The sequence below is a fragment of the Tarenaya hassleriana genome, unplaced genomic scaffold (assembly GCF_000463585.1).
Source record: "Tarenaya hassleriana unplaced genomic scaffold, ASM46358v1 Cleome25, whole genome shotgun sequence".
NCBI classification, from domain to species: domain Eukaryota; kingdom Viridiplantae; phylum Streptophyta; class Magnoliopsida; order Brassicales; family Cleomaceae; genus Tarenaya; species Tarenaya hassleriana.
In genome coordinates this window covers 400484-428154 of record NW_010965775.1, presented here as the reverse complement: position 1 = coordinate 428154, position 27671 = coordinate 400484, and the positions used below count along the sequence as shown (strand labels likewise).

Here is a 27671-nt window from a genome sequence, read left to right as displayed (position 1 = left end):
AACCCTGTCAGAGAAGAGTTGTGCAAAATAATAATACCATATACTTCAAAAAAAGAAAGAAAGAAGCATTAATATATAAAATAAAAAAAAAAACATATCCACAGAATCCGTTCTCTCGCAAATTAATTTTTGGGGAAAACAATCCACGAAAGACCTCAAAAAGCCCACGCCAGTTTCATACTAAACCTCTCACACCTTCCACCTTACATTAAAATTTACATGGAGAGGCATTCCATAAAACCTATAAGCCATATGAACCCAAATACCATGCGTGCTCGATCCTCGCAATCATATCAAACGCCTTAACATGGGGAATAATACCACTAAGGACAGTGGGGGTAGTAGACACTAACTCTTTCTACCTTTTACCTTTTCAGGACAAAGAATGTGTGCGGCAGAAGAAGCACACGACGTGAAGCTCCCTCCAAACCTCATTCCTCACTCATGTGCATAAGGTTTCTCGGTACGTACCGTACCACATCAGGAATCAGTGTTTGTTTCTGGCCCACAAAAAATTACCATTTTCCTCCAAACAGCGCCTGTGTTTTTTTGAAACAGAAATGAGCTACCGAGAGGGCACTTCCAACGAATTCAAACCTCAGGAAAGTTTTCTCTCGGAGCTTCCTCATTTGGTACAACAGTAGTGTCAGTGCTGCTATCCCACAGAAATCCATTTTCATTTCTTGGATCTCTCTCCGCCACTCCAGAAAGAGGTGCAACATACGCAACATACTTTTCTGCATACGTTATAACCAAATTAAGGGTGGTATCAACTTCAACAAGAGTGTCTTTTTCACACAATCTCTTTAAAGTGAAAAAGAAAAACTAAAATCCAGACTCTTTGACATCATTACTTAGATTCGTTTCAATAAGTTGTCGACTCAGCTGCAACAAAATTTTGAAAAGAGAAATGATAAGCCAACGGCAGAAATATTTTCACCTGCCAAGCTCCGAAGAGCATTCTCAGCTGCTTGTTGATGAGCATCTTTCTTTGTCTTTCCCATTCCAATTCCTATCTTCTCACCAGCGAACAAAACCTGTTGTCAAAGGAACAGAAATGGTGGTTTCTCACAAATCCCAAAACAACTGAGAACATCTTTTGTCATCATACGAAACCATCACCCATATTCTCAGCACATCAGGCATAAACCCAATCACAAAAATATCGCCGCTTCCTCTTCCAAGAGAAGCAAAGCATAAGAAATTCACAACATGGAGTAAATACAATGGGAAAAACACAAAATTTCTGGCTAACCTCAACTGAAAACTGCAACTCCTTGCTGGTACTCATGACAGTCCTAAACTCAACCTGCATAGTTAAACAGAATTCCTCAAAATTCAGACAAAACATAAGAAATTATATTACATGGTTGCGCGATCTGTACCTTTGAACCACATCTTCTTCCAATCTCCTGCAGGGCACTCATAAATAAATGGGATGGTACACCATTTGATTTTACACCTTCTGTCTGATGTTCATTACCATTTGAAGTTGTGTGATTCAAATGATTTTGAGACATCGCAGCCTCTGCAAATGGTTCGAAAAAATGCAAACTGATTCTTCCAAAGATGCTACTTGCGAAATATTCAACCAAAGACATGCTAAAACAAGCTTCAGCGGTATGGTAATACACCTAAAGGCAAACCAACTCCTATACGATTATATGCGTATCTATAAAGGACATGATAGGACTTAGAGATCTATCCAAACTTATGGAGTCTAGGGATTCCTAACGACGATGTTCGAGATTTGTTCTTCCTCCACTTCTTTTATCAATTTATTTAATAATCTTATTAAGCAATCAAAACCCCCTTTTATAGAGAAAGTACAGTCGACCACCCCCTACTGGCAACTCTTCGAGCTCGACCAGACCTAGGTGAAAATCTAGGACTTCAGTCCATTGTTTCAAAGTCTCCAATCCCAAACGATTAAACAAAATTAAACCCAAATTAACTAATAAAACCCATAAATCATAAAATAACAAGCCTAATAACCATGAAAACCCCAAGAATCTATCAAACTTGTCCTAAGGTGAAGAATGATTGCTAGTACTACCTAAAGTCTCAACCCTTGATCATCTTGGTTTTCTAGTCTTGCCACTTGGCGATGACGCTACATCTTCTCCGGTGTTTGATGGCGTGACAGTTATCCCCATGTCCATATAGCTTATCGTTGTTAACGACTTCCTAGCTCGTTTCTGATTCCTTCGTGCATTCTTTCACCCTTCTATTGATGATTCACGCTCCCTACCACTTTTTCGACCTTTGGTAGAATTGACCATCCGCTTTTACGTGAATGTCAACACTCGGGTCGTATGGATACTCCTCTGGTTCCACTATCATAGATTTCAATGTTGGACACACGTCTAAAGGTTTGCTACTTAGCTCTCACATCAACTTCGCTCGATTTTCGTCCCTCGCATAATAGGACCTTCTAAATGGATTCGAAGTCCACTGTTTGATAAATTTCCGAGCACCCCTATGCACTTGTCTATCTTCATGGTCTATTAGCATCAGCAGTGAGTCCTTGAAGCTTTCTTCCCCAAAACAATAGGACCTTCTAAGAAGATGATCCCTTGTAAGGATTTTCCTTGCCGCCAATGAGTATTGGGGTTTTTGTAAAATTTCTCCTATATCGTTTAATGATGTCTTGCATTATGTATATTCCTTTCCCTTTTATTACCGATTGCAGTATCGAACGAGACTTCATTTTCAACAATGCATCAAGGATCATCGATAAGTCCTTATTACTCTGAATTCTCTTGCTACCGTCTTTAGGAATTGCAATGAGACGTAATAATGTGGTATACTCAGTTGTTGAATCTTTGTGTTCACTGATACCCCCATGTTCATCTAATAACTCGTTTAACTTCTCTTCTAGCGTCTCCTCCCCTTCTTCCTTCTCATTCCCTAAAGTTTGTCGACCATCAACCTTCCTTGTCGTGATAGGATCTAACCATCGGACTCGAGCCTTCGATTCTGTGGAATTCACTGCCAAGTTTTCCAATTGTGTCTTGGTTTTGACTTCTCCTACTGTCATTGGGTTTATCTGCGTTATATCTACCGCACGCTCCGCAAGACAAGATTTTGATACTTGAGAGCGAGTTGAGTCCATTAGCATGCTCTCCTTTAGTTGTCTTGGATTCACAAGGAATGGTGCATTGTCGTGTTCTTGTCTTGCCTCGACCTTCTTTTTCAAATATCCATCCTTAATCAAGTTATGTTTGGTTGTTGGTAGACCACAAACTGTCACCCTCCCAGTGCTGACTATCATTTGGACCCTCTCAGGTTTCCTTTCCCCCTCAGATTTCTTAGTCCCTAAGGAACACTCACCATTTGTCACAGGTTTCTTGGCCACTTTCTTTCCCCCTGCTAGCTCTGCTTTGTTGCAGTAGCCTTTTCGCAAGTAGTAAGGCATAACCTTCCCTTGTTCTTTCCCGATAATCGTCGGTTTTTTCACCAAACCCCGGATTTCAAAACTATATTTTCCAACCGTTGGTAACCCGCATATGATATCCCGATACATCCTATCATCATGCTTTTTTTGAAATGCTTGTGTTGGTCGTCGATTGAAATGGTAGATTGGCGCGATAATGAATTTCCTCGGATGTGAGTTGTCTTTTGGCTTCTCTAGATCCCTCAAGTCGAACGAATTTTTGTCGTCGATTGCTCAGACAACATAGTTCTCTCAGATAGTCCAAGTTGCTCGGACTTGCCCTGATTCTCCGCAATCTCATTACCTCCTTGTTGCTCGGGCACTATCTCAACGATCACATCACAACCTTTAGTGGTTTCCCTTAACACAGACGGAATCCTACTGGATCGACACCGAAGGTTGGCCCGCTCAACAGACTTCTCTCAGTCACTAGCTTCTCAGTGAGTCCAAGTTCCGATGGTGGGTCAGATTTCCTTGTTCCTTTAGAACATTTGTGCAACTCGATTGTCACTGAGTTACGGTGATCATCCATTATGCCCTCCGAATGTGTGTTGTTCCTCTCAAACATGTGCTCCTTTGTTTGCCCGTAAGATAGCTCCCTCGCAACATGTATGTCGATTTTGTTTTTCTCGGGCTGCACGTCTATGTGTCTTCGATCCATCATCCAATCTCTGGTCCAAACTTCTTCACGCGGACACTTGTTGTCAACAGTTTCTTCCCTTGCCAAGAGGGGTACGAAAGTCTCTGCCCGAGCGTTGCTCGCCTCTAAACCTACAAGTTCCTCGATTTGAGTTGAGTTTCCCACGTCCTCGGGCGGTGTGAGCTTTGACCCAACCCTTGTCAATGCCTTGACCGGTTCAAGATTATCGGCTTTATCTGTGTTTTTTGCCTTGACCTCGTTGAGTTCTTGGCTTTGTTGGCCCTCGAACTTGTCTGATGTCTCCTCCACCTCAAGCTTTTTTGTGGCCTTAGACAACTTGTGTTCCTCAGATCCCGCAAAGTAGTCACCCCCAAGGGGGTTTTCGACTTTCGCATAAGACTCTTGCTCTTGGAGTTGCACTGATTTTCTGAGTTCACCAGCCTGATCCGGATGTGTTACATCTACAGCTTTCCCCAATTCAATAGATTTGTCAGCAATTTCTTGAGCGAGAAGAAATCTGTCCAAATTTGCCATAAAAGAACCTAGGATGTCATGCACAGTTGCGACCACATCCAAACCCTCATATCTCAGTCTCTCACTTGGTTCTTCGGTTGATCTCGCTGTTGTCGTCTCTATCGCCTTCTCCTTTGTGGAACAACCAATTTTTTGAGTCCGCCCCATTGAAAGTTGTCTCTTCCCATGATTAGACTTTGGTACCAATTTGATAGATCTTAAAATTTTATCCAAAAATTTTCCCGCACTTTAGGAGTTCGGGATCACCAAGCGATGTTCAAATTTTGTTCTCTGATAATTTAAGTAAGCAATAATCACCCTTTTATAGGGAAAGTACGACCGACCGACCCCTATTGGTAGCTCCTCGGGCTCGACCAGTCAGAGGACCTTAGCTCATTATTTCTATGCCTCCCCAATCCAAACAATGAAAACAAACCCAAATCTCAATTAACTAATAAAAACTCATAAAACATAAAAATAACAAAAAGCCTAATACCCAATAAAACCCCAGAACTTTATAAATGTAAACTGAAACATACCTGCCATCTGATGTGATGGATTCTGCCTTTTCTGATCATCATCGGTGCAAGACTGCTGGAGATTGGAATTAAGATACTAAACATCATGCTTTCCACGACTTTATAAATGTAAACTCAAGGGTGTAGACTGACCTCTTCACTTCTCGACTGGGATGCACGCGAGAATGGACCAACAACAGCGACGATATCTTTCCGAGTTGACTCAGTGGAGAAGAGTTTCCTCTCTCACTCAAGAGATCGTCGTTTTCAGCTTCGCTCCCATCTAAGCACAAGATGTTGATGTTGTTCACGCTTGGTTCCGAGCTCGTAGGGCTACTCGTGGTGGCGAGGGGCGAGTCCGACACACTCGTTGTCCGGCTTCTACCTGACGTTGATGTCCTCACACTATACATAGACGAAGCTGGCACTTTCGTCACCAAAGGCCGGAGATTTCCATTGAAGCTTCGTCTAATATCCTGCACACAGAGATGTATAATATAACCCATGTGATATAATATCTAAGGTACTGCCTCTTATATACAGAGAGATTCGTTTTGTCTCATACCATGTAAAGAGTGATTTGTTGCTCTCGTCGTCAACCAACCAACCGCCCTGTGAATGCATTGAGGATGATGGAGGTTGCATAGAATATCTAGCCAACAGTGGTGGCTGACTGAAGTTTTGGTTCCGTATATCTACACCAGGCCTCATCATAAGGGGTCTCCCACCATCAGGAAAAGAAGCAAAACTATCCCGTCTTGGAGCTCCAAGCAAGCTAGGTTCTACAATGTGATAAAGTCCAAAGAGAAAATAAACAAAAATTTGCATGCAAAATATCAGTATCAAATTCAGATTTCAGAATTATATTAGTCAAAGTTCGTACTATGAGACGGTATCAGCCCTGCAACAGTTGTCATGCCTGTGACGTTCGGAATGACTGTTGCCTGTGGATTATTGGCTTCAGGTTTCTGGTCAGAACTACTGGTTGAGGAAATAGTAGAAGCATCAGCAACAGCCTTCTCATCCTGAGATATCGAAACATTAACAAATCCAATTAATGAAGACAAAAACTATGGGGAAATATAGAGCATGAAAACCATGCCCATGCAATATTTTTCTTCTGTAAGATAACAGAGGGCTATTTTACTGACCACTTGGCTTAGTCTACGTTCAACTTCGCCACCAGAAATTCCTTCCATAAGGGGAGGAGCAGATGTGTTGCTATTTGAGGCACAGCCAGCGTCCTACCAAGAGTAAAAACAGCATGACACTATGGATGAGACCAAAAAGGTCTACCTGAAACACTGATACTGCAGAACTTTGAAATGGAATACCTCTGTAACAAGATAGTTGCTCACATCCGGAGCTGGAGGTAAGTTCCCCACCTCATCCTCATAGTAAACCAAAGATATACTGCTCATTAAAGTCTCATCAAAGTCCCTGTCAAATGCATCCAGCTAGAGTAAGAACTACAATCGCGAGATAATTGTAAAAGAAAATGAAACTAAAAATCTTACTTGAAAAAGTAACCCCTGACATTGCATGCAACATTCCTCGCCACACACAGAACTGGAACCGGATGGGCTGTCTGATATAGAAGTGAAGAAGAAATGTCAGATACAAGTTCAATTAGACAAGAAACTGAGAGATCCAATTTGCAAGTCACAACTTATACAAGAGTAACAGCATGCCTCTGCCTGGGGAGCATAATATGGCAGAAACGCAGGAACAACATGAACCCGTGGTTGATCCTTGTCTTCCCAAACTTTTAAACGATCATCAATGACCATTGCCATTTTCGGGTGGCAGATGCCACCATGGAAAACATTCAACAATGACTTCTTTGACCCTGTTAAGCAAAATTGCGAGAAATAAACCAAGGCACTATTATTCTAAGTTTCATAATACAGAGAAGGTGACTACGTAAATAATAAAACAAAACATGAAGAAGGACCCCAAAAACAGAAGATTGAGAGGACAGCCAACTAGGCAGAGAGAGAGAGGAGCCATAAATGCATAAGTTGGCACGCCAAAGACATAAATGAGAGAGACCGTCAATCTAGATCCTGAATAGCTAAACTATAAACGGTGTCACCTTTAAGTGAATGAACCAAGATGAAAGATTCTGAAAAGGAATCTAGAGATGGTTTTGACCTGATTTCACGCATACAACCCGATCTCGAAGCTGCTTGGAACTAATCAGGTGTGCTTCTGGATCAAGTAGTCTCCACATCTCAAGAGCATAATCCCTTTCAGCCATGGTACAGACATAGACTTCAAAGCGCTTTCGGCCCTTTGCTGTCAAATAGCTTCTTAAATCTTCCCAAGCCGGTCTCAATCTTACAAGCACACTGGTGTCACGGATCTGCATCAACCATAATCCAGTAAAAGGGAACAGAGTTCAGCGAATTCTGACAATAAAATAACAAAAGCTAAGCCACCAATGGACTTAGAAGAGATACAACAACAACAACAACAACATCGACTCATTCCCAAGTCCAAAAGACAAAAAAACTAATAAATCACACAAGCAGATTTAATCAAATGAATACATGGACAAACTAGAAACAGTTACATCTTCTAACCTCAGGATTAATCCGAGTAAGCACAACATTCTTTTCCGGCAATCTGACAACAGGTCGAACAACTTTCTCAAGGGCATCGGAAATTGGGGAAACCTCCTCAGGTTGCGCCTTTAACATGGTCCCGTTATCAAACACATAATCGTTCTCAATGTACTGCTTCAGCAGTATCCTGTCATCCATATACCTCTTAAGTTCGGCTGACATTCCATTTATCCTCATAGGATCAGTCTCTCGTGTAATCCAGACTCTAAGAGCCTCAATTCGATCCTCAAAGGACTTCATGGTGTTTGCAACAATCAGGGTCTCATCAAGATCAAACACAATTGAAAGGCAACGCATGTTTAGCATCCCTAAACAGGAATCATAAAGACCAACAGGTACTGCGAAACACCAAAAACATGGAAACTTCTTTTCTTTGCTTGGCATTGCCACCAAGTGAATCTCCTCATCTCCGATTAAGACCATAGCAGTCTGCAGCCCAAAAATCAAAAGTCACATCACAGTCTTTTACATCTACTACCACTGGAAACAGCACAATCAGCTAACGAATATACTCATTACCTTCAATTCATGGAAACACATTGCGTGAAGATGCATCAACTCAGTCGATTTGACAGGAGAAAACGACTCGAGCTTGCACCGAACGGAAAAAGAAGAAATAGTTTGGAGAATCGCGAGTGGAGGACACCTCTCGCCGGCCGGAGAGATTCGGTGGATCCGAATCTCATCGTTCGGAAACCGGAAATTCTGGTCCGATACTCGAATGACATCGAGTTCCCCCAAATGCACCTCTCCATGATAAACCACGGATTTGTACCCTAAACGGCTCATCGGACGTCACCACCAAGTCGATTTTCGAAGCAGAAAACGAGAAGCGGAGTAATTTTCCGGGAATGCGAGAGAAAATCCAGGAAAATCCGGATACCTCTCTCTCTCTCCTCTTTCGAAATAGGGCTTTCACAGGACCCAGAATTCCTTCAAATTAAGGAGTACCACGCTGCAGGGTTCGTATATTTATAAGTGAGAGAAGTGGTCGAATCTACAACGTCGGATTTTTTTTATATAAAAATTCGGAGATGCCCTGACATTCCCGCACACGTGGCGCGAGATGCTTCTCTCAGTTTCCTTGTCGACGCATACCAACCGTTGGATCGTATTTATTTATGTCTTAGAAAGAAGGAAAACACAATGGCAATGTTTTCAAAATATATACAAGGATATTCAATTTACCAAATAAATAACCCTATTGCATTTAAATTTCTAAATAATACTTAAAAAAATCTAAATTAATCATACTTAAATAAATCGACCTGAATTGTTCGTTTAATCCTAGTCGAAATTAGTTAATCGTGAATTAAGTAGAAAATATTTTGATAATTCTTATTTAATTTTAACTAGCTCGATTAGATTCAATTAATTATTATGGATTGAATTGAAAATAAGTTGAAAATATGATAAAAATTTGAATTAAATTAAAAGTTTTGTATTTTTTTTAGATTTTATATAATTGATTTATTTTTATTAAATTTAATCATATAAACGAGTTGACTACAAAAATAAGACACTAAATATAATAAATATGCTAAAATAAAATAAAAACTAAAATAAAGATAATATATAGAAAAAATATATGAATTTATAAAAAATAAAATAATTATATAATTTTTTCCATATAAATGTATTAAATATGCAGAACTTCCACATCAAAACATAAAATTTTAAAATTCAATTATAACGATAATATACGAATTTATTAAAATGTGATATTTTCGTACATAAATTTTTAATTTAATAAATATTCACACAAAATTTTAAATTTCGTCAAATATCTATACGAATTTGCAAAATCATTTGATGATGTTTACCGCCACATCTTATAATTTTTTACACAAATTATCACATCATTTGACATGTCATTTTTAAAAAATAAAATAAAAACCCATAAAATTCAAAATTGATTTGGAGATCTACGGTCCTTAATAGTAATAATGTTATTTTCTCTAATGGTAATAATGTTAAAATATGTTGAATTTTAATGGATTTTTAAACTGATAAATATTTTAATTGTCATTCGATTTATCGGTAAAAAATATAATAATAGTTTGAAAATTTATGTATTTATATAAAAAATATTATATATAAGTTATATGAAAATTTATATATTTATACGATGGATGGAAAAGGTAAATATAATTTAAAATATTTATATAACAAAATTTCAGAAATTATTATTTTTGGTAAAATTTGATCATATTCATATGAATTTCATGTATGATACATGTTACGTAGAAATTTAAAATGATTCGTTTTCATATTTATTACTATATGAAAAAATATGTATTTACTTAAATTTTACGAGAGGTCCATTTTTTTCTAGGGACCCAGAGAAAGAAATGAAGTGACATTGCCTCCACGATAATTTCGGGACAACAATCATCAAACAGCAGGCGTTCGATAATTTTGAACAGAGTTTTGTGAACCAAACTACTACTCAGACGACGACAACAACAACTGTTTCACTGCCGGAAAACATAAAAGAGTTTGCTGGATGGAATCAGACATGTTTTTATACATATCCCACTCCTAGAACCAGATGCTTTCCCGGCATTAAAAAAAAAACAAAGGAAAAGAAAGAACATTGTTCGATCGAACTGCCAACGATGACGGGTCAAGACGATATCTTTCCGAGTTGACTCAGTGGAGAAGAGTTTCCTCTCTCACTCAAGAGATCGTCGTTTTCAGCTTCGCTCCCATCTAAGCACAAGATGTTGATGTTGTTCACGCTTGGTTCCGAGCTCGTAGGGCTACTCGTGGTGGCGAGGGGCGAGTCCGACACACTCGTTGTCCGGCTTCTACCTGACGTTGATGTCCTCACACTATACATAGACGAAGCTGGCACTTTCGTCACCAAAGGCCGGAGATTTCCATTGAAGCTTCGTCTAATATCCTGCACACAGAGATGTATAATATAACCCATGTGATATAATATCTAAGGTACTGCCTCTTATATACAGAGAGATTCGTTTTGTCTCATACCATGTGTCTCAAGGCCATGTCGAGGGAGCTTTTCGAGAGGTTTCTCCCGTACCCGAGGCTGTCAAGAGAGGATATGGGTTTACCATTGCTTCTATCTGACTGCCTTGGCGGAGCCAGTTTCCTCATATTCACCACTCTCTCTACCATTTTCGACCCCATAGCCACCGGACTCACACTGTCACCACTGCTACTACTACTCCCTTTTGCTCTCCCCCTCACTGTCGGAACAACTGCAATACTCCCATTCGGGTTCCCAATAGGAGCCCGGCCTCTGGATGGCGAGCAAGACTGTCTCCTTACCCGGCCATTGCCACCACCACTTCGCTCGATAGAATTGGACCTTGAGCTAGGTGCCGAGGCTGCTGGTCTGCCTCTCGAAGCAGAAAGTGGCCTCTCTGGTAATGTAGTCCTTAGATTCGGAGGCGCTTCTAAAGAAAAGCCAGGCATCTCTGGTGGCTTCCACGGCCTTGACCTCACCGTCGGTGAAGCCCCTCGTGACTGAGCCGGTCTGTTTGCTGAATTAGTGACTTTAGTAGCGGCAGCTGATGAAGGGCCTGACGGGGTTGACGGTCTGCGGGTCGGAGTGGCTGACCTTGAAACTGGTTTTGCAGCTGGTAAGGATTGAGTGGAGGATGAACGGGGCATAATAGATCTAGTCGGGGTGGCTGATCTGGATGGACCAGCGGGTCTTGAAGCAGTTAAGGCAGCTCGTGATGTCGGGGTTGAAGATCTTGAGCTTGAGGCCTTGGTGGTTTTGGATGTGACAGTTGCTGTTGTGGTGGTTGATCTCCTGGTTGGTGTGGAGGGTCTACTCGTGGACTTCAAGCCACCAGAGGAGGATGGCCTACTGGCGGATTTTAAGCCACCAGAAGACGAGGGTCTTCTTGTTCCAGCAACCTCGGAAGAGTTCGGTCCCGGAGACAGCATTGAATGTTTCGATGATACACCGCTGGCCCTTGAGACGGGCTCTTCCCGGCAGTTCCCCAGCTGCATCACCATCAAAAAACGCAGGTTACGTTCAAGGCGAAATAGCAACTAAGAAGACAAGGCAATCCCAACTTATGCAACAAAGTAAGATTGGTTGTGCTAAACTGTTTCTGCTCAAAACACTAATGGACGTTTGATTTCTTTGAGATTGATTATGTTTTCGAATGCATCATCTTCACAGCTAGATCAGTAAAATCTTACAACATATAAGTTCATACCCGGGATTTCAGAACGGTGGGCCGAGCATTGGGGCCGTCAAACTGGTTCATCGCACTTCTGTGAGACTCTTTCTCGTACTGCGGTGTGCCAGGAGGCGTCAGCAGCCTGAAAGGGAAAAACGACAATATCACGAAACGTTGTATCTCATCGGACCAGAACCAGAACAACCCAAGAACCCAAGAAGAGACAACAGCATAATCCCAAATATTTCGGAGACAAATCAAAACTTAGCAAACAAGTTGAGTTACAGAACCACCAAGGAGTGCTATTACTACACATCTACGGGGGCAAAATTCACAACAGGTGATCTAATGAACACAAGCTCTTGGTTGAACGTTCAATACCAATATAACCATATGTTGTTCCTTTTACTTTGTCCATACAAATTCTGGGATTTTTATATTTTCGTCATGATTTTCTCTGCGTTGCATCCAAAAGCGAAAACACAAATGCGAAAATAAAATGGATGCGAAGTAAATAATGATGGGGAAACAAGGCAATGTTCTGAGAGCATAATAACGAGTGAGAAGGAAACATTACCATTCGTAATCGGACTTCTCGTTCTCGGAGTACAAGAAGTTCTCGGCGGCGGTTCTCCGGAGGGGATACCGGAGAGACGAGACTGCTTCGTTGTTACTACTGCTGTCAGATCCTGCGTAGAATAATCGGACAACAGGGTCAAACATAATTCAAACTCAACCCAAATCAATCCGAAGCCCAGAACCTGAAACATGAATTATCAAACCACTGCGTATGAAACATTTAAGAAATTTTACGGTGGGAACCTGTTAAAAGAGAAGCTCCGTGTTCTTTGTCGCGTCGACGCATCTCCAGGAACAGAGCGAGTTCTTCGTCTCTATCTTGTGTCACCATTTTTGAAACCTCAAACCGAAGATTCTGGGACGGATGACCGAACTTGCACCGCAGCGCGACAAAATCTCCAAAAAAAAAAAAAGAAAAGACGGAAAGAAAATCGCTGAAGCAAACTGAAAGACCGATCAGATCTGGTTAAGGATCAAAGCAGACGGTTCTTCTGGAGCTAGAGCAGTGGCCAAGGAATCCCAGAAGCCACGAGAGAACAGACGACGAACAGCGAAGATGGATAGACTAGGCGCAGAGAGAGAGAACAGAAGGGTTCTGGGTATTTGATAAAATACGAAGTTTTGAAAGCTTGAAGAAGGGAGTGGGGAAGATGTTCTTCTCGATGTGGTTTTTTCACAAATTTTTTATTGTTTGATTTCGGATTTCAAACCAAACAACCCCACCTTCTCCCTTGTAAGTATTCAGGCTTTTTATTTTTTATTTTTTAAAAATAAAATTAATTAAGAACATGTCGTTTGAAAGTTTGAACAGAACACGAAGCTGAGGTCGTCCTGGTCAATACGCTGCCGTATAACTCAGAAGCCCACTTTCAAAGACTTTGAATTAACACGAATCAGAAGGAATTAACGCAAACTAAAAATAATCATGATGAGATATTTCGATTAAAAAAAAAGAATATTAAAACAAGAGAAATGTGTATTATTCGTATGGAACGAGAGAGATTCTCGCCTCACATGATTACTACACACGTACACAAAAAAAAAAAAAAAAAAAAAAATCAAAGATAAGATTGATTAGGGTAGAAGAAAACATACGCATTCGGCAGCTTAACAGTGCATCGACCGTTCGATTCAAGATAAGGAAAATACAGAGCCTCTCATCGTGCGGCTATAAATTCAGCTTAGACTCGCTCGTCCTTTGTGTCGTTCTCATTTTGTAAATGAATATCAGTTTTAGATTTTATAATGATTTTTAAAGGAATATAAAAAAAAAATCATATAAAGTTGAATATTTTTAATTGAGTAAAAATAGAAATTTTCTTTAAAAATTAATCTAAAAATCTAAAACGCTATCTATTTAGTAACAAAAAAAAATACGGTGAAACTACTTATATTCAGAAACAGAGGGAATAAATGATAATATTATAATGATCACCCGTGGTCCATAGATTATTGTAACCCCAATTAGTATACAATTGAAAAGGTTTGTTAACTAATCAGTCTATTAAATGCACCATTATGATACTTAAATATTTTTGCTTATAAGGTGATAGGTATCCGATTGCAGAATCACATCTCCTTTCTTTTACCCTTTTCAAATCCAAACGGGGGAAGAGAAACAAATCTGAACAAAGAACTGTCTGTTCTTGTAGAAATAAAAACAAACATAATTGTAAAATGCACAATATCTAAGATGTAATAAAATTACCAATGCAGTTTATGTATTAACATAAACCAATCTAGCAGAATCTGATTACGTGTGGTATACACAACTAATTAATTGCTGTCTCTTTACAATAATTTCCCAATCAAGTTAGAGGGGTTGCCAGACAGAATTACCCTACTAAACACATGGATATAATTACGATTCTATCCAAAGGGGAGTTGGTCACATGGGGCACGTGAACTGCTGTCAGTCTAAAGTTAGATTAACCTCTCCAGAATGTTCTTTCTAGCGGGGTCGGTGTCAGACAAGCCAAACTTTTTCTTTCAAAAAAATCATTGAATACATGATGCTTATATTAACGCTGCTGTTATTGAACCACAAGTATTCGTATGTCCCAATTCCCATGCCTTTACACACATCTGATCTATCCAACGATATCTTTTCAAATATATATACACACACACACACATATATATGCAACATTATTAGTTTTTGTTTAAGAAAATCTTACTGTCCCATATATTTACTTATACACCCATAAAAATAACCAAAGTATCCGCAAAGAGTGTTCAAAAGGTCAGATTATATGAAAGGAAATTGATGGGCTGGGCTCATCACAAAAACGGAACCCACCCATCTAAATTTTATGGGCCTAAATATGGACACAAATATGTAATAACTGCATAGAACGCCTCAAATATGTACGGAACACGAGAACGGCGAAACAAAAGTTCACCGGCAAAAAGACTTGACGCCAAAAACAGATGAGATACTTTGATGAAAAATCCAATTGGGATTTTAATGAGTGAGTGTGTGCCTATGTATCAACTGAACACCCCCTGGACCAAACAAAAAAAAACTAATCTATGTATTGAAGGGGAGAGAATGTACTATACCACAATACATGGCAAGATCAGATCATTCATTCTTCATCGCTTCCGAGAATCTGCTCCTCCACATTCATATGGTACCCGCCCCCATCAGGTCCAAGCACCATAAACCTGCTCTAGCACGATTTCATTCTTCAGAATCCAGGCTATAGTTGATGAACGTAGAGAACATATCTCATCAAAACTGTTACCTCTCCAGAATGAACTTTCCTTCCTTGTACTTCTGGGACTTCTCGTATGCAGCTTCCTGCCAAAGGTCAGCTTTTTATGATAAAACGGATGAAACCCAGATGGAGAATGGCATTGTTTATGAGATTCGGTTCGAGTCTTTTACGTATTTCCAGCCAACGAGATTGCCACACCCCACGCAGAATATGTCGACCACGGTGTGCCATCCGGTCATCATGACGCGATCTTCCTCCTCTCCAACAGTGACATTCACGCTGCCACACAGAACATGAATAGTAAAGGGCTACTTACTCAGAGGACTTTAGCGATCAGCTCAAAAACTGGCTCTAAGAACGCTTACACTCTGTCAAAGAGATATGCCTTTCCATGCCGGCAATGGAACGACTGAAACACAGCGCGCGAACAAAGGTCAGGTCATCTGCAACATCCTCCCATAACCCTCGAGTACAAATTGGACGACATGAACAAAACTATAAACGGAGATCATCACTCAGCACAGAGAATGACTAGAAATTATTCAGAATCCCCAACAATACTACATGTGAATGAAGATCTGAAAATGTATGAAGACGAGACTATGGATGAAAAATCATCTCTCAAAACAAAGGGATTATTACAACTAATGCGACTAATTACTCCCTTGAACGCATGGAAAACCAGAAAGGGGGGGGGATTACGGCTAACCTTGGAGATGATATCATCAGCAACTGCGAAATGCGTACGACAATGCTTGCAGCTGTAGATCGATCCTTCGAGATTTACCAGGAACAATCTTCCCATTTTGAACAAAATCCACCACCTCCAGATTCTTCAGCTGGTAACTCTAATACCTGGAAAGGTAAACTACCCTCAGATCCTTCTCAATTCAAGACGCCGCTTACGATATTAGCAGATCTGAGAAAGAACAGAAGAGAATAACCAGAAAAGAAAAAGTGAGAGAAACACCCAAGTAACATTACAGGAAAAAACCGCAAGCGCGTCGAGAGAAGAACACGTACAAGGAAAATAGTATCAGAAAACGAAATAGAAGATAAACGAAAAGAAAACAGAGAATATTGTTCAATCAGCGAGAAAACCAATCATCGATCGACGAGAAGAATTCGACCATCGTCGAATTGCGAAAACAGACACGATGTCATGAAATTACCAGGAAATAACCCGATTCTTCGTGAATCACCGCATTAAACGCCAGAAGAAAACGGAACAGAGGGAAAACAAGAGGAGATCGATCAGAAGGCGGGAAAGGCCAGAAAATTCCGACCAACCCCAAAATGGCGTCGAGGGAGAGTATCAGAAAACTCCGGCAGTTCGGAATATAAAGAGCAACAAGAAAAAGAAGAGAGGGAAGGACAAGAAAATCCAGGGAAAACGGAAGAGAGAGCAAGAAAAACAAAAGGCCGAGAGGGAAAATCCCCAGGGAGAGGAGGAAAATGCAGACAGGGAGGAAGCGGAAAGTCGAAGCGTAACAAACTAATTCATCAATGAAGCTGGACAAAAAGCAGATTTTTAAATTTTTTTACATGTATTTATACATATCAACAAATACAAAGAGCCGTGCGGTGCGTTGAATAGAACCCCCCCCCCTATTTTTTAATTAATGATTAATAATTAACCGTATACGCCTCCTCGCGTGACATGTGGCGAATAAATTTCCGCTCCATTCATTAACGAGTATCGGATACCTTAAGCCTAGGAATTAATTATTGATCACCTCATGCCTTGTGTATATATGGGCCTATCTTGCTCAATATGGGCTTTATGGGCTCAATAATTCCTAGAATATATTTCGTTTTTCACAAATAATAATATTCAAATCTCCTTATTTTTAAACAGAGATAAAAATTTTTTAAAAAAAAAGACAAGGAACACATAGTTAATTAGTTATATATCTATCGGTCGGGATCCAACTTTACATGGTAAAAATACAAAGATCGATCACATCCAAACACGACTATGCACGTTATCAGAAAACAGCAGTCAAGATGGATTCTCCAAGCACGTGCCCTTCAATCGCTTCCATCAGTCTCTCCTTTGTCACCTGAAAACACACACGTGTTAACCTCTCTCTATATGTTTATAATTAATGAAATGACATACCGTATGGCCGAGATCAGGCTTGTCGTCGAGGGCAAAAAGCTTGAACTGGAATCTGTGGCCGTGACGGGGAAGTTTCGGACAACGCCATCCGGGGATCTTGTAGTCGTTGTGACCTTCCCTGATTCCGACCGTATGCTCTTCCTTGCCGGAAAATCCCTCCGGCAATCCCTTCACCGTCGGAGGTATGTCTACGACCACCCACGCCGTCCACGGCATTATCGGTCCGCTCGGGTCCGGCGCATCTATGTCCTCCACCACTAGTGCCAGCGATTTCGTCCCCTCCGGTACGTTATACCTATACATACATTCACTCACCTCATCTCCTTTACATTCATATACACATATAATTAAACCTATAATTGACCATATATACCATTCCAAGGGCGGAGAGATGTCCCTCTGAGCGCCTTGACCCTCCTGTGTGTACTTCCTCGGCAACTTCCCTTCGTTGCTTATCGCCGGCGATACCAATCGGAACTCTTCACTCGCCATCCTTCTGTCTATATATATATTCTCTTTTCGTATATATTGTCGTGTTCCGTGTGTCTGTTTGTCTCTGTATAAATACATGTAGGAGTTTCCACGTAAGAGTTCTATGGTTGACACGTGGCGGATATTTAGCTTCGTGGTGTCGAATCGAAGGGTCCGGCGACACCTTGGCGGCCACGTGGCATCTTCCGGATGGTGCTGGAGAGATTTCATATATGGGCTTTAAAATTCATCTTTCGGCCCACGTATATATTGATTTCCGAATTTTAATAGTTTGAGCTTATTTTGGCTGTTAAATTTTAATAATTTGAGCTATTCCGCTACTGAATTTATCTGTCTATGAAAAAAAATTACATATTTAACTCGATTTCATTAATTACGCTTATTTATTGAACTGTTTTTTTTTATGTAATTTGAATTCGAAAGCGAATTTCCACGGTTCACCAACAAAAACTATACTCAATCCCAATTATTTATTTCGTGTACATACGTATATTAACATCTACGTCGGCTAGTTTCACTGTACAGACGTGATGTGCCCTGTGAACGTACCATAAGACTGTCGGGGTCGGTCCACAGCTATCCATAAAAACCCAACCTTCGCCTTCGAATTTAATAGGAAGGACAACCTCGAAACCAATGTCGTCCCAGTTTTGTTCGATTTATTTATTGTGTATCTGCTCCACTTTGGAAACATAAGGTATCACCACCACCAACAGCCTATGTAATTTTCGAATTTATTTCATACTACGTAGTAATAACATTATTTGTTAAAATTTAATGCTTATTTCGGACTGAAATTCTGCCAATGAAACAGCAACCCCTTTTATGGAAATATTAGACTATAAATACCTCTTCAACAGAAATCTTTTTATACATTTAAAAAAAAAATATATATTCCAATAGAAAGTAAATCTGTTTTAACTAGATTAACCCGTCTTTTGGGAACTAACTAGTATACACATATGAGGTCGAATTGACAAGCCATATTGAAATTATTTTAATTTTCTCCGGATATGTCTTTAATTTTTACAATTTGTCCTATGAAAAAAAAAAACAGAGTTTCATTCAGATCAGAACCGAACCACGTAGGAAAGAAAAATCAAATGCCGAATCTTATCCTACGTAGCGTAACGTCTCATTCACTCAACAGCTGAGACGACAGTTACCTGTCTCAAGATTGTATATTTTTTTTTAAAAAAAATAATATATATACACACACACATGTAAATTAAATGAATATAAATGGATATATTTGCTGCTTAACTGTGACATGGTTTTAAACTGTTTGTATCAATTTAAGCTTTGGGTAAATCCACATAGTCTATATCAAATTACTACTACATTGACACAAATGTATCGTATTGCAATTCGAATCCAAACTGGCAATAAGAAGATTTTAAACTAAAAATAAATAAAGAAGGAAGAGGGAAAATATTGAAAGATGAAACGTGGAGGAGAGAAGTGTGTGCGTGTGGAAGTGGAATGTAGATCGAGCAGACAGTAGAGTTCAGTTGAAAAGGATGTTTGGTAAGAAATCATTGAGTGTTTTTATCTGCTTCTGTTCTTTCATACCAAACCCCACTTCGTCGCGAAACCCGGAACCTCACGTGCCCTCTCTCTTCCCCTCGTCGTATACAATTAAGCTCCACATATAATATATTATTTGTACCATCTCTATATATATATATACATACACACACGTAAACATGCTATACGTCAACGTGAGCCCATGACCAAAAAAACAATGGATATCCATTTTTCACCCATCAGCAACCGAAACCCTAACTCATGCACCAGCTCCTCGTCCTCTTCTCTCCACCGGCGTAGGAATAAAAAGGGCAAAACCGGAGATACAAAGAGAGATTCACCGCCGGCCACGAAGCTATCAACGGACCCACAGAGCGTGGCGGCGCGTGAAAGACGCCACCGTATCAGCGACAGGTTCAAGATCCTTCAGAGTATGGTTCCTGGTGGCTCGAAGATGGATACTGTCTCCTTGCTCGATGAAGCCATTGAGTACGTTAAGTTCCTCAAGGCCCAGATTTGGCTTCACCAAAACTTGATGCTCTTCTTTGACCATGCGACGCCGTTCTGCTCCGCCGCCGGCGACGTTACCGGCGTCGATAATGGCCCGTGTACGACGACCTCGACCGGTTCTGTTTCTTCTGCATCGGATGCCTACAATTATGCCCCCATGTCGGAGACGTATTTACAGACTTTGCCACCGGAGTACAACTCCTGGTTTAGCCCTGTTGTCTAAGAAACCATGCATGGACGCGGTTTGTCTCAATGGGAGAAATGCATACACTGATTTATATATCATGTGTGTGCTGATATATATTAGTCTACATGGCGTGTTCAGGAACCCCTAGAAACTTTTATTATTATTATTATTATTATTATTATTATTATTGTGTGATAATTTAATTCCAAACATATATACTAATATATAATATTGGTCCTGGTTGTGTAAGTATAGTAACTAACTTAAGTGGAAATTGCATTTTGGAGGATGTAATATCACGGACCAGCAAGCTTGATTTTGTTATTTTCAATTAAATATGCATACGCGTTGAAAAGATACGAGAAGCTAGAGCCAATGTAAACTAACCTTACAAAGAAACTGACAACCAGGTCCAATGATAATATTTTTAAATGCTTATATGCGATAATTTCGGGAATTTTTTCATATAAAATTCTACGATTATATGACTATTTGACACCACAAAATATATGGGCTGGTGATCTAAGATTTGATTTTTTTAAAACAATTACGTTTGATTTAGACACTAGATTAAAGTGAAACCCCGCATATCTATATAGCATGTTAATTATATTATACTCGAATTATTTTCGAATGGATTTTTGTTATATCCAAGTTTAAAATTTATTGTAATTACGAAATAAATTGTGTAGACATATTAAGATTTTCATTTGTATCTATTCAAACTATATTGAATGATAATATCAATGACAGTGAACTAATATAAAAATTAACTAATTTTTAGAGAATATATGTATTAATAAGTCTAGACCTAAAACTAAAAAATATAAAATATAACGTTTTAGATTGCAGTAAAACCATTAATCTCTTTAAAAAAATATATTCGATAGATTTTTTCAAGATAAAAAAATAAAAGCGAATTTTAATCTAATTAAAAAGAAAAAGAAAAGCCGCATGTCCATGAACTACAGAGCGTTTTTACGTTGAACTGAGACACCGTAAGTCGTTTTGCTTGGGTGGAAACGCCTCGTACTCGAAACGAACACGTACTACACGACACACATTACGGGCTTCCACCGCAAGCGTCAGAAAATTTCAAAGGAACGGGTTCTTCAAATCGACAGGAGAAAATGGACATGGAAATCGACGACTCCCGTAAATCCAACTCCACTTTTACTACTTTTCTCCGATTCTCGATTGTCGTATGACTTTCTGTTTGTTTTATGACCCCAATGGCGGAAGCTGAAGGAGAGAAGACGGAGCCGACAGTGGTAATGCTGGTTGGTGCACCGGGAAGCGGGAAATCCACGTTTTGCGACACTGTCATGCGCTCCTCTCGCCGCCCATGGGTTCGCGTTTGCCAGGTTTCCTCTCTCTCGCTCTCTTCGACTTGTGCGCGGGAAGTGGTTGATAAAATGATCCAATGAACTTGGTTTTGCTGTTTCTGGTTCTTTTGAGAATTCATATATTGAAACTGATTTTGTTTCCGCGACACTCGGATTCAGGATTGAGGTTGTTGCGAATTTGTTGGGTGAAGTATGATTCTACTTATGCGATTTCGTGTCGCTGTTCTTAATTTGATGTGTTATGTTCTTCCAGAAACCCTTTTGGTGTGCGGCATAATACATGTGAAAATTAGGGAACAGTGATGCATGCCAATACAGTGGTGAACACAGATGAGTAATTGGTAACGTGAGCTTCCATTTCTCGTCTCATGCAGGACACCATTAACAATGGTAAAGCTGGAACAAAGGCTCAGTGCCTAAAGATGGCAATCAACGCCCTGAAGGAAAGCAACAGTATCTTTATAGACAGATGCAACCTTGACAGGGATCAGCGCTCGGAGTTTGTTAAGCTCGGAGGCGCCGAGGTCGAAGTCCATGCAGTGGTGCTTGATCTCCCTGCTCAGGTTTGTATATCTCGATCGGTCAAACGAACCGGGCATGAAGGAAATCTACAAGGGGGAAGAGCTGCAGCTGTTGTAAATAGGATGCTTCAGAGTAAGGAGCTTCCAAAATTGAGTGAAGGGTTTTCTCGGATCACGTTTTGTTACAGTGATAAAGATGTCGAGAATGCTGTTAGCTCTTACAGCTTGCTCGGTCCAAAGGATACTCTTCCATCGGGCTGCTTCGGCCAAAAGAACACAAATGCCAAAAGTCAACTTGGTATAATGAAGTTCTTTAAGAAAGTCAATGCTTTGCCAGGACCAGCTTCTAAAGAAGCTAGCACATCTCAAGAATCTAATGAAAAGACAGCAAAGAAAGAAGAAAATCTGTCCCTGATTCCTTCGGCTCAGCTTACTTCTACCGATATTATTCCCACGTTGGCATTCCCGTCAATCTCAACGGCAGATTTTCAGTTCGACCTTGAGAAGGCAGCTGATATAATTGTTGAGAAAGTGGAGGAATTCCTGCCTATGCTCGGAAATGCACGGGTTGTCTTGGTGGACCTGAGCCATGGATCAAAGATTTTGTCTTTGGTCAAGACAAAGGCTTCTCAGAAGAACATTGACTCAGCAAGGTTTTTCACATTTGTTGGGGATATAACTAAACTTCGTTCTGAAGGTGGTCTGCAGTGCAGTGCCATAGCTAATGCTGCTAACTGGTAAGCTTCTGTAATAATCTGGCCTTTGCTCTTTAGTACCTAATTAGAGGTTTTCTTCTTCGTAAAGGTGAAGAGGCTCAATTTCACTAGGGGATAATAGCCTAAAAATGTACCGACTTCTGAAGTAAAAACTTTGTATATTGATAAGCCATCTCATTGAAAGTTTTTGCATTCTTAGGCCAATTGACTAAGGAAAAAGATCTGTGCAGGCGGCTTAAACCCGGGGGTGGAGGAGTAAATGCATCGATTTTCATGGCTGCTGGGTCAGATCTTGAGGCTGCAACGAGACAACGAGCGAATTCTCTTCTTCCGGGAAAGGCCGTAGTTGTTGCTCTCCCTTCTACCTGCCCTTTAGTCTGTGCGGAAGGGATAACACATGTGATACATGTTCTGGGACCAAACATGAATCCGAAGCGACCAAATTACCTTAACAATGACTATACCAACGGCTGCAAGATTCTGCGAGAGGCTTACACATCTCTCTTTGAAGGGTTTCTGTCTATTATAAAGAATCAATCAAAATTACCCAAAAGAAGGAATGAGACTACTAGATCAGGTTCTGGTGGTGAGGAGATTAAGGAGGATCCTGAGAGAAATAAAAAGTGCAAGGGGCTCCAAGATGTAGTCATAGCCGATGAATCGAACACTGGGGCAGTTGGGCATGTGAGAGACGGTGGAAAGAGCAAGAGTAAGGGTTGGGGCTCATGGGCATTGGCTCTGTACAATATTGCCATGCAACCGGATAGACACGAGAATATTGTGCTAGAGGTATTGGATGACATTGTTGTGATAAACGACCAGTATCCAAAGGTAAGTAAGTTCCTTTTTTTTCAATAATGCCTGTTCTGTATTGGTACTATTTCGCTACCCTCCTCGTGAGAGCGGGTTACAGATAAGATTATTTTGATCTTATAGGCAAGGAAGCACTTGCTAATAATTGCAAGACAGGAAGGTCTAGACCGGTTTGCCGATGCCCAGAGAGAGCATCTTCAACTGCTGCAGAAAATGCACGACGTGGGATCGAAATGGGTGAAGAGATTCTGGGATGATGACCCCTCTCTGGTCTTCCGGTTGGGTTACCACTCGGTAATGTCCTTTTCAGAGCCTTTACAGCGTCAGCGAATATGAAAGCAGGAAAGGAAACTCCTTTATCAGAATTCCCCTTGTGTCTCAGGTTCCATCAATGCGACAACTTCACCTACATGTTATCAGCCAAGACTTCGATTCCGACCACTTGAAGAACAAGAAACATTGGAACTCCTTCACCTCCTCATTCTTCCGAGACTCGGTCGATGTAATGGAGGAGATCAATGTCCAGGGCATGGCCACTGTGGCAAGTGAAGATGTTTTAACTGCGGAGTTGCGTTGTCACCGTTGTAAAAGTGCTCACCCGAGTATTCCGAAGCTGAAATCGCACATAAGAAGCTGCCGAGCTCCATTCCCCGACCATTTTCTCCAAAACAATCGTCTTTTGACCCATCCCGACTCGGAGACCGATTAAGAAGGCAGTAGATCGTGATTTCGGGTTTGTTTATTTAGTCTGGACTCTGGAGTATAGGTGCTTTGGAAAGAAAAACGGGCTTTTGTTGATGCCGAATATGAACGAGGAGGAGGTCACAAGAGACATAAATATGTAATTTATTTCACAACAAATGATAACATCAATATGATAGATAAAGCTAAAGGTCAAGAGAAGAACAAAGATCTGGTAGCCAATCCAGAACTCACATCAATATGACAGATAGGTAAAGCACGAGAGAAGAACAAGGATGAAAACGGAAGCAGAAACTCTGTTTAGATATTGTTTTCTCTGTTATTTGATAATGGGAAGGGCAGGAATGGCGGTTCTACTGAGGATTAGGGGGGCGGCTGTTGGCGGCGGAGACACGAGAGCCCCACTCGAGCAGCTCTTTGCTTGTGTCGTCCTTGTGAACTATCACTTCTATGAAACACAAGCAATCCTTCTTTGCCCCTGTCGCTGTCTCTATCGCCTCTTCCAGCTCTTCTTCGCATCTTACCTGCTCAATTTCATTCACACGAATCGATTCAATATTTTATTTATTCTACATCTCTCTCTCTCTTGTTTTTAAAATCAGATTAATGGGTTTCAAAATCCACTCACCTTGGTGGTCCAGCATTTGCCTTGGCCGTTGTGGATGGCGTCCACGAGACCAGTGTAGTTCCAGTTCTTGATTACGTTGTAAGGGCCGTCGTGAATCTCGACTTCGATGGTGTAGCCACCGTTGTTTATAAGGAAAATGATGCTCTTCTGCCCGTTTCGGATCATCGTCGATATGTCCTGAGCCGTCACCTGGAAACTCCCATCTCCTATGAAAGCAAGAACTCTCTTCTCCGGTGAAGCCTGAGCATATCCGAGAGTTGCACCCACAGACCATCCGATCGACCCGTATTGCATCTGGAACTCGTACCTGCAAAAATGCCCTCAATGATTCATTCATTCATTCAACATGGACTTCACATGTGTTGTTATTATGTAATGTGAAACTATGAAAGATGTGGTCTGAATTATCTATGTATTGTACCCACCCGCATCCCTTGGGTAGTTTCAGCTTCTGGCAATTGAACCAAGAATCTCCTGTCTCAGCTATCACAGCGGTCTCACTGGACAACATCTTCTGAATGTGTTGGAACATCGTGTTAACTCTCAAAGGCTCTTGCGGCTGGCTCTTCAATGGCTTCCCTTCAGGCACAAATATCCTACTGTAATTCTCATGCGCTGTCGCGTTCCTCTTCAGCCGCTTGCCCAGCTCCCTCAGGAAATCGCTCATCAGGACGCACCCAAACGTGGGCCCGTTTGCTACCGTGACACGGTCTGGCTGTACGATAATCGCCTTCTCCTTTTTGAGGAGGAGAGAGTATCCGACCGAACTGTAGTCGTTGAAGATCGGGCCAGCGAATATGTATGCGTCCGCAGATTCTACGATCTCGGAGCAGAACGGCGTGCTGACCGCTCCCCAGTAGGTCCCAATGAAGTGAGGGTGGTGCTCCGGGACAAGTCCCTTCGCGGAGGGCATCACGGCCATAGCATAACCCGATGCGTCGGCGAGCTCGACGAAGGCGTCGGTGGCCTTAGCCACACGCAGCTTGGGGCCACCGACCATGACGGGTTTCACCGCTTTGTTCAGGAACCCAAGGGTTGCATCCACCGCAGCCTCGAGACCCATCTTGTTACTCAATCTGGACGAAACATTGAACGGTAAGAATCCTAAACATGTGGTGTTTTTTGGGGATCTAATGAACAAAAGGGTTTAAGAAAGAAATGTTTATTTACCAAAAAAAAAAAAAAAGAAAGAAATGTTTACTTGGGGGCGAGGGAGAAGGGGACGGGATCGCGGCTGAAAGTGGGGTGAGGAATGGCGGCCAAGTTACAGCCGATGCTGATGTAGACAGGCTTGCTCTCTTTCAGTGCCGTCGATATCGCCGTGTCGATCTGTTCGTGTGCGTCCTCCAAGTTCGTCACCACCGCCTGCAAAATTCAAACGGAGGTTTTTTGTCTAGTAAGTAACATTGCCGATCGATAACCAGAAATTTTTGTTTTCGATTTCGATTCGAGTTTTACCTGATAGCAAGTCACAGTCTGGAAGCATCTGAGCTCTTGGCTGAAATCAGGCAGACCAATGGTGTGATGAAGAATCCTGTTGGTGCCGTAATCGTTCGAGTTGGGGCCTCCAACGATACAGATCACCGGTAGATTCTCACTGTACGCGCCGGCGATCGCGTTGAGAACGCTAAGTCCGCCGACGGTGAAGGTCACCACGCAGGCTCCGACGCCACGCGACCTCGCGTAGCCATCAGCGGCGTAGCCGGCGTTGAGCTCGTTGCAGCAACCGATGAGGTTGAGCTCAGGCTCCGCGATCAAGTGGTCGAGCAGCGTGAGGTTGAAGTCTCCGGGGACGGAGAAGACATCGGTGACGCCGACCTGGACCAACCGTCGCGCCACGTGGCGACCGAGTGTCGCGTCGGAGGCGGCGTCGGAGGCGGGGAAGGAGCTCTGGATGGTGGAAACGGCGCCGTTCTGTGGGCAGATGACGTCACCACACGCCGGCTTGCACGTGTCGATCGATCCGATTCTGGTATCCATGGATGCTGGAGCTCACAGTCGCTGGGGTGGCAGAGAATTATGGGGTTGGAAATTGGGAAAATGATTTTTTAAAGGGGCGAGTTTGGAATACTTTGAAATTTGCTTCGGATGCTTAGAGAGTGGAAATGGGGGGGACTTTATATAGGAGGTGGAGAAAATGGCGTCTATTAAAATTACAAGGGGCGGTTTTGGGATTTGAAGGCGGTGGGTTTCTGTGTTCCATTTGCCTTGTGGCAGAAGCGTAATTAAATGCTGTTTATGAGGGTAATCTCCGAGATATCTTTGGTAGCCTTGCGGAGGAGGATTCGCGTGTGTTCCACGCGAGTATCCGGGAGAGTGACTCTGTGTTGAGCTATCATATTCTGCCATAAATTTAGTGATTAACGTTGAAACATTTATTCCTCGTTTCGTCTTGCATGTTGTAATTTTTTTTTGTAAACATGCATGTTGTAATTTGATATGCCATCCATCAGTTTCATTAACACTCATGGGCCATGATTTGCTTTGACTTAATTCTGGATTATTCCTTTGTTCATTTATAATCTATATATGAACCATTTTTATAATTCTGTAAATATAATGAGAAAATTTAAATATTAAATTACTGATTTGGTTGATCTCTTTGGTTTAATAAAAATAATTATTTAGATTACTGTTACTGATTTTGTCCATCTCTTTGGTTTAATAAAAATAATTATTTCTTACATCATACAATGTATTATGTAGTCTATAAACCATTTTTTTTTTTTTACAAAAGTAACGATTGTATCAGACATATTTTTTACAATGTCCAAAAATAAATCGCAAAATCATTGGGAAGTTTCAAATTCTATAACACCATAAATTTTTGTCGGTCAAGATATATAAGAACACGATATATTTTGATTGCTGCGGGTAGAAAAAAAAAAACAAGGGGGGGGGGGGGGGGGTG

General features: G+C 41.1%; 8 protein-coding genes across 9 annotated transcripts; 2 read left to right on the top strand and 6 right to left on the bottom strand.

Annotated features, from left to right (window-relative positions):
• Positions 1 to 51: 51 nt before the first annotated feature.
• LOC104816210 (RNA polymerase II C-terminal domain phosphatase-like 2) lies at positions 52 to 5302 on the bottom strand. Its single transcript, XM_010544919.2, has 6 exons — positions 5261 to 5302; positions 5129 to 5183; positions 1386 to 1528; positions 1256 to 1309; positions 941 to 1037; positions 52 to 737 (listed from the first exon to the last, which is right to left on the bottom strand). Exons 2-6 carry the CDS (start codon positions 5133 to 5135, stop codon positions 592 to 594), a joined length of 447 nt encoding a protein of 148 aa, XP_010543221.1. The 5' UTR covers positions 5136 to 5183; positions 5261 to 5302; the 3' UTR covers positions 52 to 591.
• Positions 5303 to 5540: 238 nt separating this feature from the next.
• Positions 5541 to 8684, bottom strand: LOC104816651 (RNA polymerase II C-terminal domain phosphatase-like 2). Its single transcript, XM_010545581.2, has 10 exons — positions 8254 to 8684; positions 7693 to 8163; positions 7262 to 7472; positions 6799 to 6956; positions 6625 to 6695; positions 6442 to 6547; positions 6259 to 6351; positions 5991 to 6132; positions 5673 to 5889; positions 5541 to 5583 (listed from the first exon to the last, which is right to left on the bottom strand). Exons 1-10 carry the CDS (start codon positions 8521 to 8523, stop codon positions 5541 to 5543), a joined length of 1782 nt encoding a protein of 593 aa, XP_010543883.1. The 5' UTR covers positions 8524 to 8684.
• Positions 8685 to 10078: 1394 nt separating this feature from the next.
• LOC104816208 (nascent polypeptide-associated complex subunit alpha, muscle-specific form) lies at positions 10079 to 13218 on the bottom strand. The gene is made up of 5 exons (XM_010544918.2): positions 12720 to 13218; positions 12475 to 12586; positions 11934 to 12039; positions 10729 to 11715; positions 10079 to 10639 (listed from the first exon to the last, which is right to left on the bottom strand). The coding sequence occupies exons 1-5, from the start codon at positions 12805 to 12807 to the stop codon at positions 10361 to 10363; spliced, it is 1572 nt and encodes a 523-aa protein (XP_010543220.1). The 5' UTR covers positions 12808 to 13218; the 3' UTR covers positions 10079 to 10360.
• A 1583-nt stretch (positions 13219 to 14801) lies between these two features.
• LOC104816207 (protein yippee-like At3g08990) lies at positions 14802 to 16735 on the bottom strand. Of its 2 annotated transcripts, none has more exons than XM_010544916.2 (6): positions 16369 to 16735; positions 15906 to 16115; positions 15562 to 15605; positions 15367 to 15475; positions 15224 to 15279; positions 14802 to 15143 (listed from the first exon to the last, which is right to left on the bottom strand). In XM_010544916.2, exons 2-6 carry the CDS (start codon positions 15999 to 16001, stop codon positions 15065 to 15067), a joined length of 384 nt encoding a protein of 127 aa, XP_010543218.1. In that variant the 5' UTR covers positions 16002 to 16115; positions 16369 to 16735; the 3' UTR covers positions 14802 to 15064. The 2 variants fall into 2 exon arrangements, with proteins under 2 accessions (XP_010543218.1, XP_010543219.1); XM_010544917.2 differs by having other exon boundaries at positions 14966 to 15143; positions 15906 to 16051.
• A 308-nt stretch (positions 16736 to 17043) lies between these two features.
• Positions 17044 to 17862, bottom strand: LOC104816206 (UPF0098 protein CPn_0877/CP_0992/CPj0877/CpB0906). Its single transcript, XM_010544915.2, has 3 exons — positions 17692 to 17862; positions 17319 to 17613; positions 17044 to 17259 (listed from the first exon to the last, which is right to left on the bottom strand). Exons 1-3 carry the CDS (start codon positions 17808 to 17810, stop codon positions 17185 to 17187), a joined length of 489 nt encoding a protein of 162 aa, XP_010543217.1. The 5' UTR covers positions 17811 to 17862; the 3' UTR covers positions 17044 to 17184.
• Positions 17863 to 19438: 1576 nt separating this feature from the next.
• LOC109116795 (transcription factor bHLH140) lies at positions 19439 to 20403 on the top strand. The gene has a single exon (XM_019202869.1). It carries the CDS (start codon positions 19540 to 19542, stop codon positions 20068 to 20070), a length of 531 nt encoding a protein of 176 aa, XP_019058414.1. The 5' UTR covers positions 19439 to 19539; the 3' UTR covers positions 20071 to 20403.
• A 680-nt stretch (positions 20404 to 21083) lies between these two features.
• LOC104816650 (transcription factor bHLH140) lies at positions 21084 to 24262 on the top strand. Its single transcript, XM_019202868.1, has 6 exons — positions 21084 to 21189; positions 21277 to 21398; positions 21755 to 22638; positions 22848 to 23448; positions 23554 to 23724; positions 23813 to 24262. Exons 1-6 carry the CDS (start codon positions 21165 to 21167, stop codon positions 24137 to 24139), a joined length of 2130 nt encoding a protein of 709 aa, XP_019058413.1. The 5' UTR covers positions 21084 to 21164; the 3' UTR covers positions 24140 to 24262.
• Positions 24263 to 24291: 29 nt separating this feature from the next.
• LOC104816205 (pyruvate decarboxylase 1) lies at positions 24292 to 26875 on the bottom strand. The gene is made up of 5 exons (XM_010544914.2): positions 26219 to 26875; positions 25962 to 26125; positions 25186 to 25836; positions 24761 to 25067; positions 24292 to 24656 (listed from the first exon to the last, which is right to left on the bottom strand). The coding sequence occupies exons 1-5, from the start codon at positions 26738 to 26740 to the stop codon at positions 24486 to 24488; spliced, it is 1815 nt and encodes a 604-aa protein (XP_010543216.1). The 5' UTR covers positions 26741 to 26875; the 3' UTR covers positions 24292 to 24485.
• Positions 26876 to 27671: the final 796 nt, after the last annotated feature.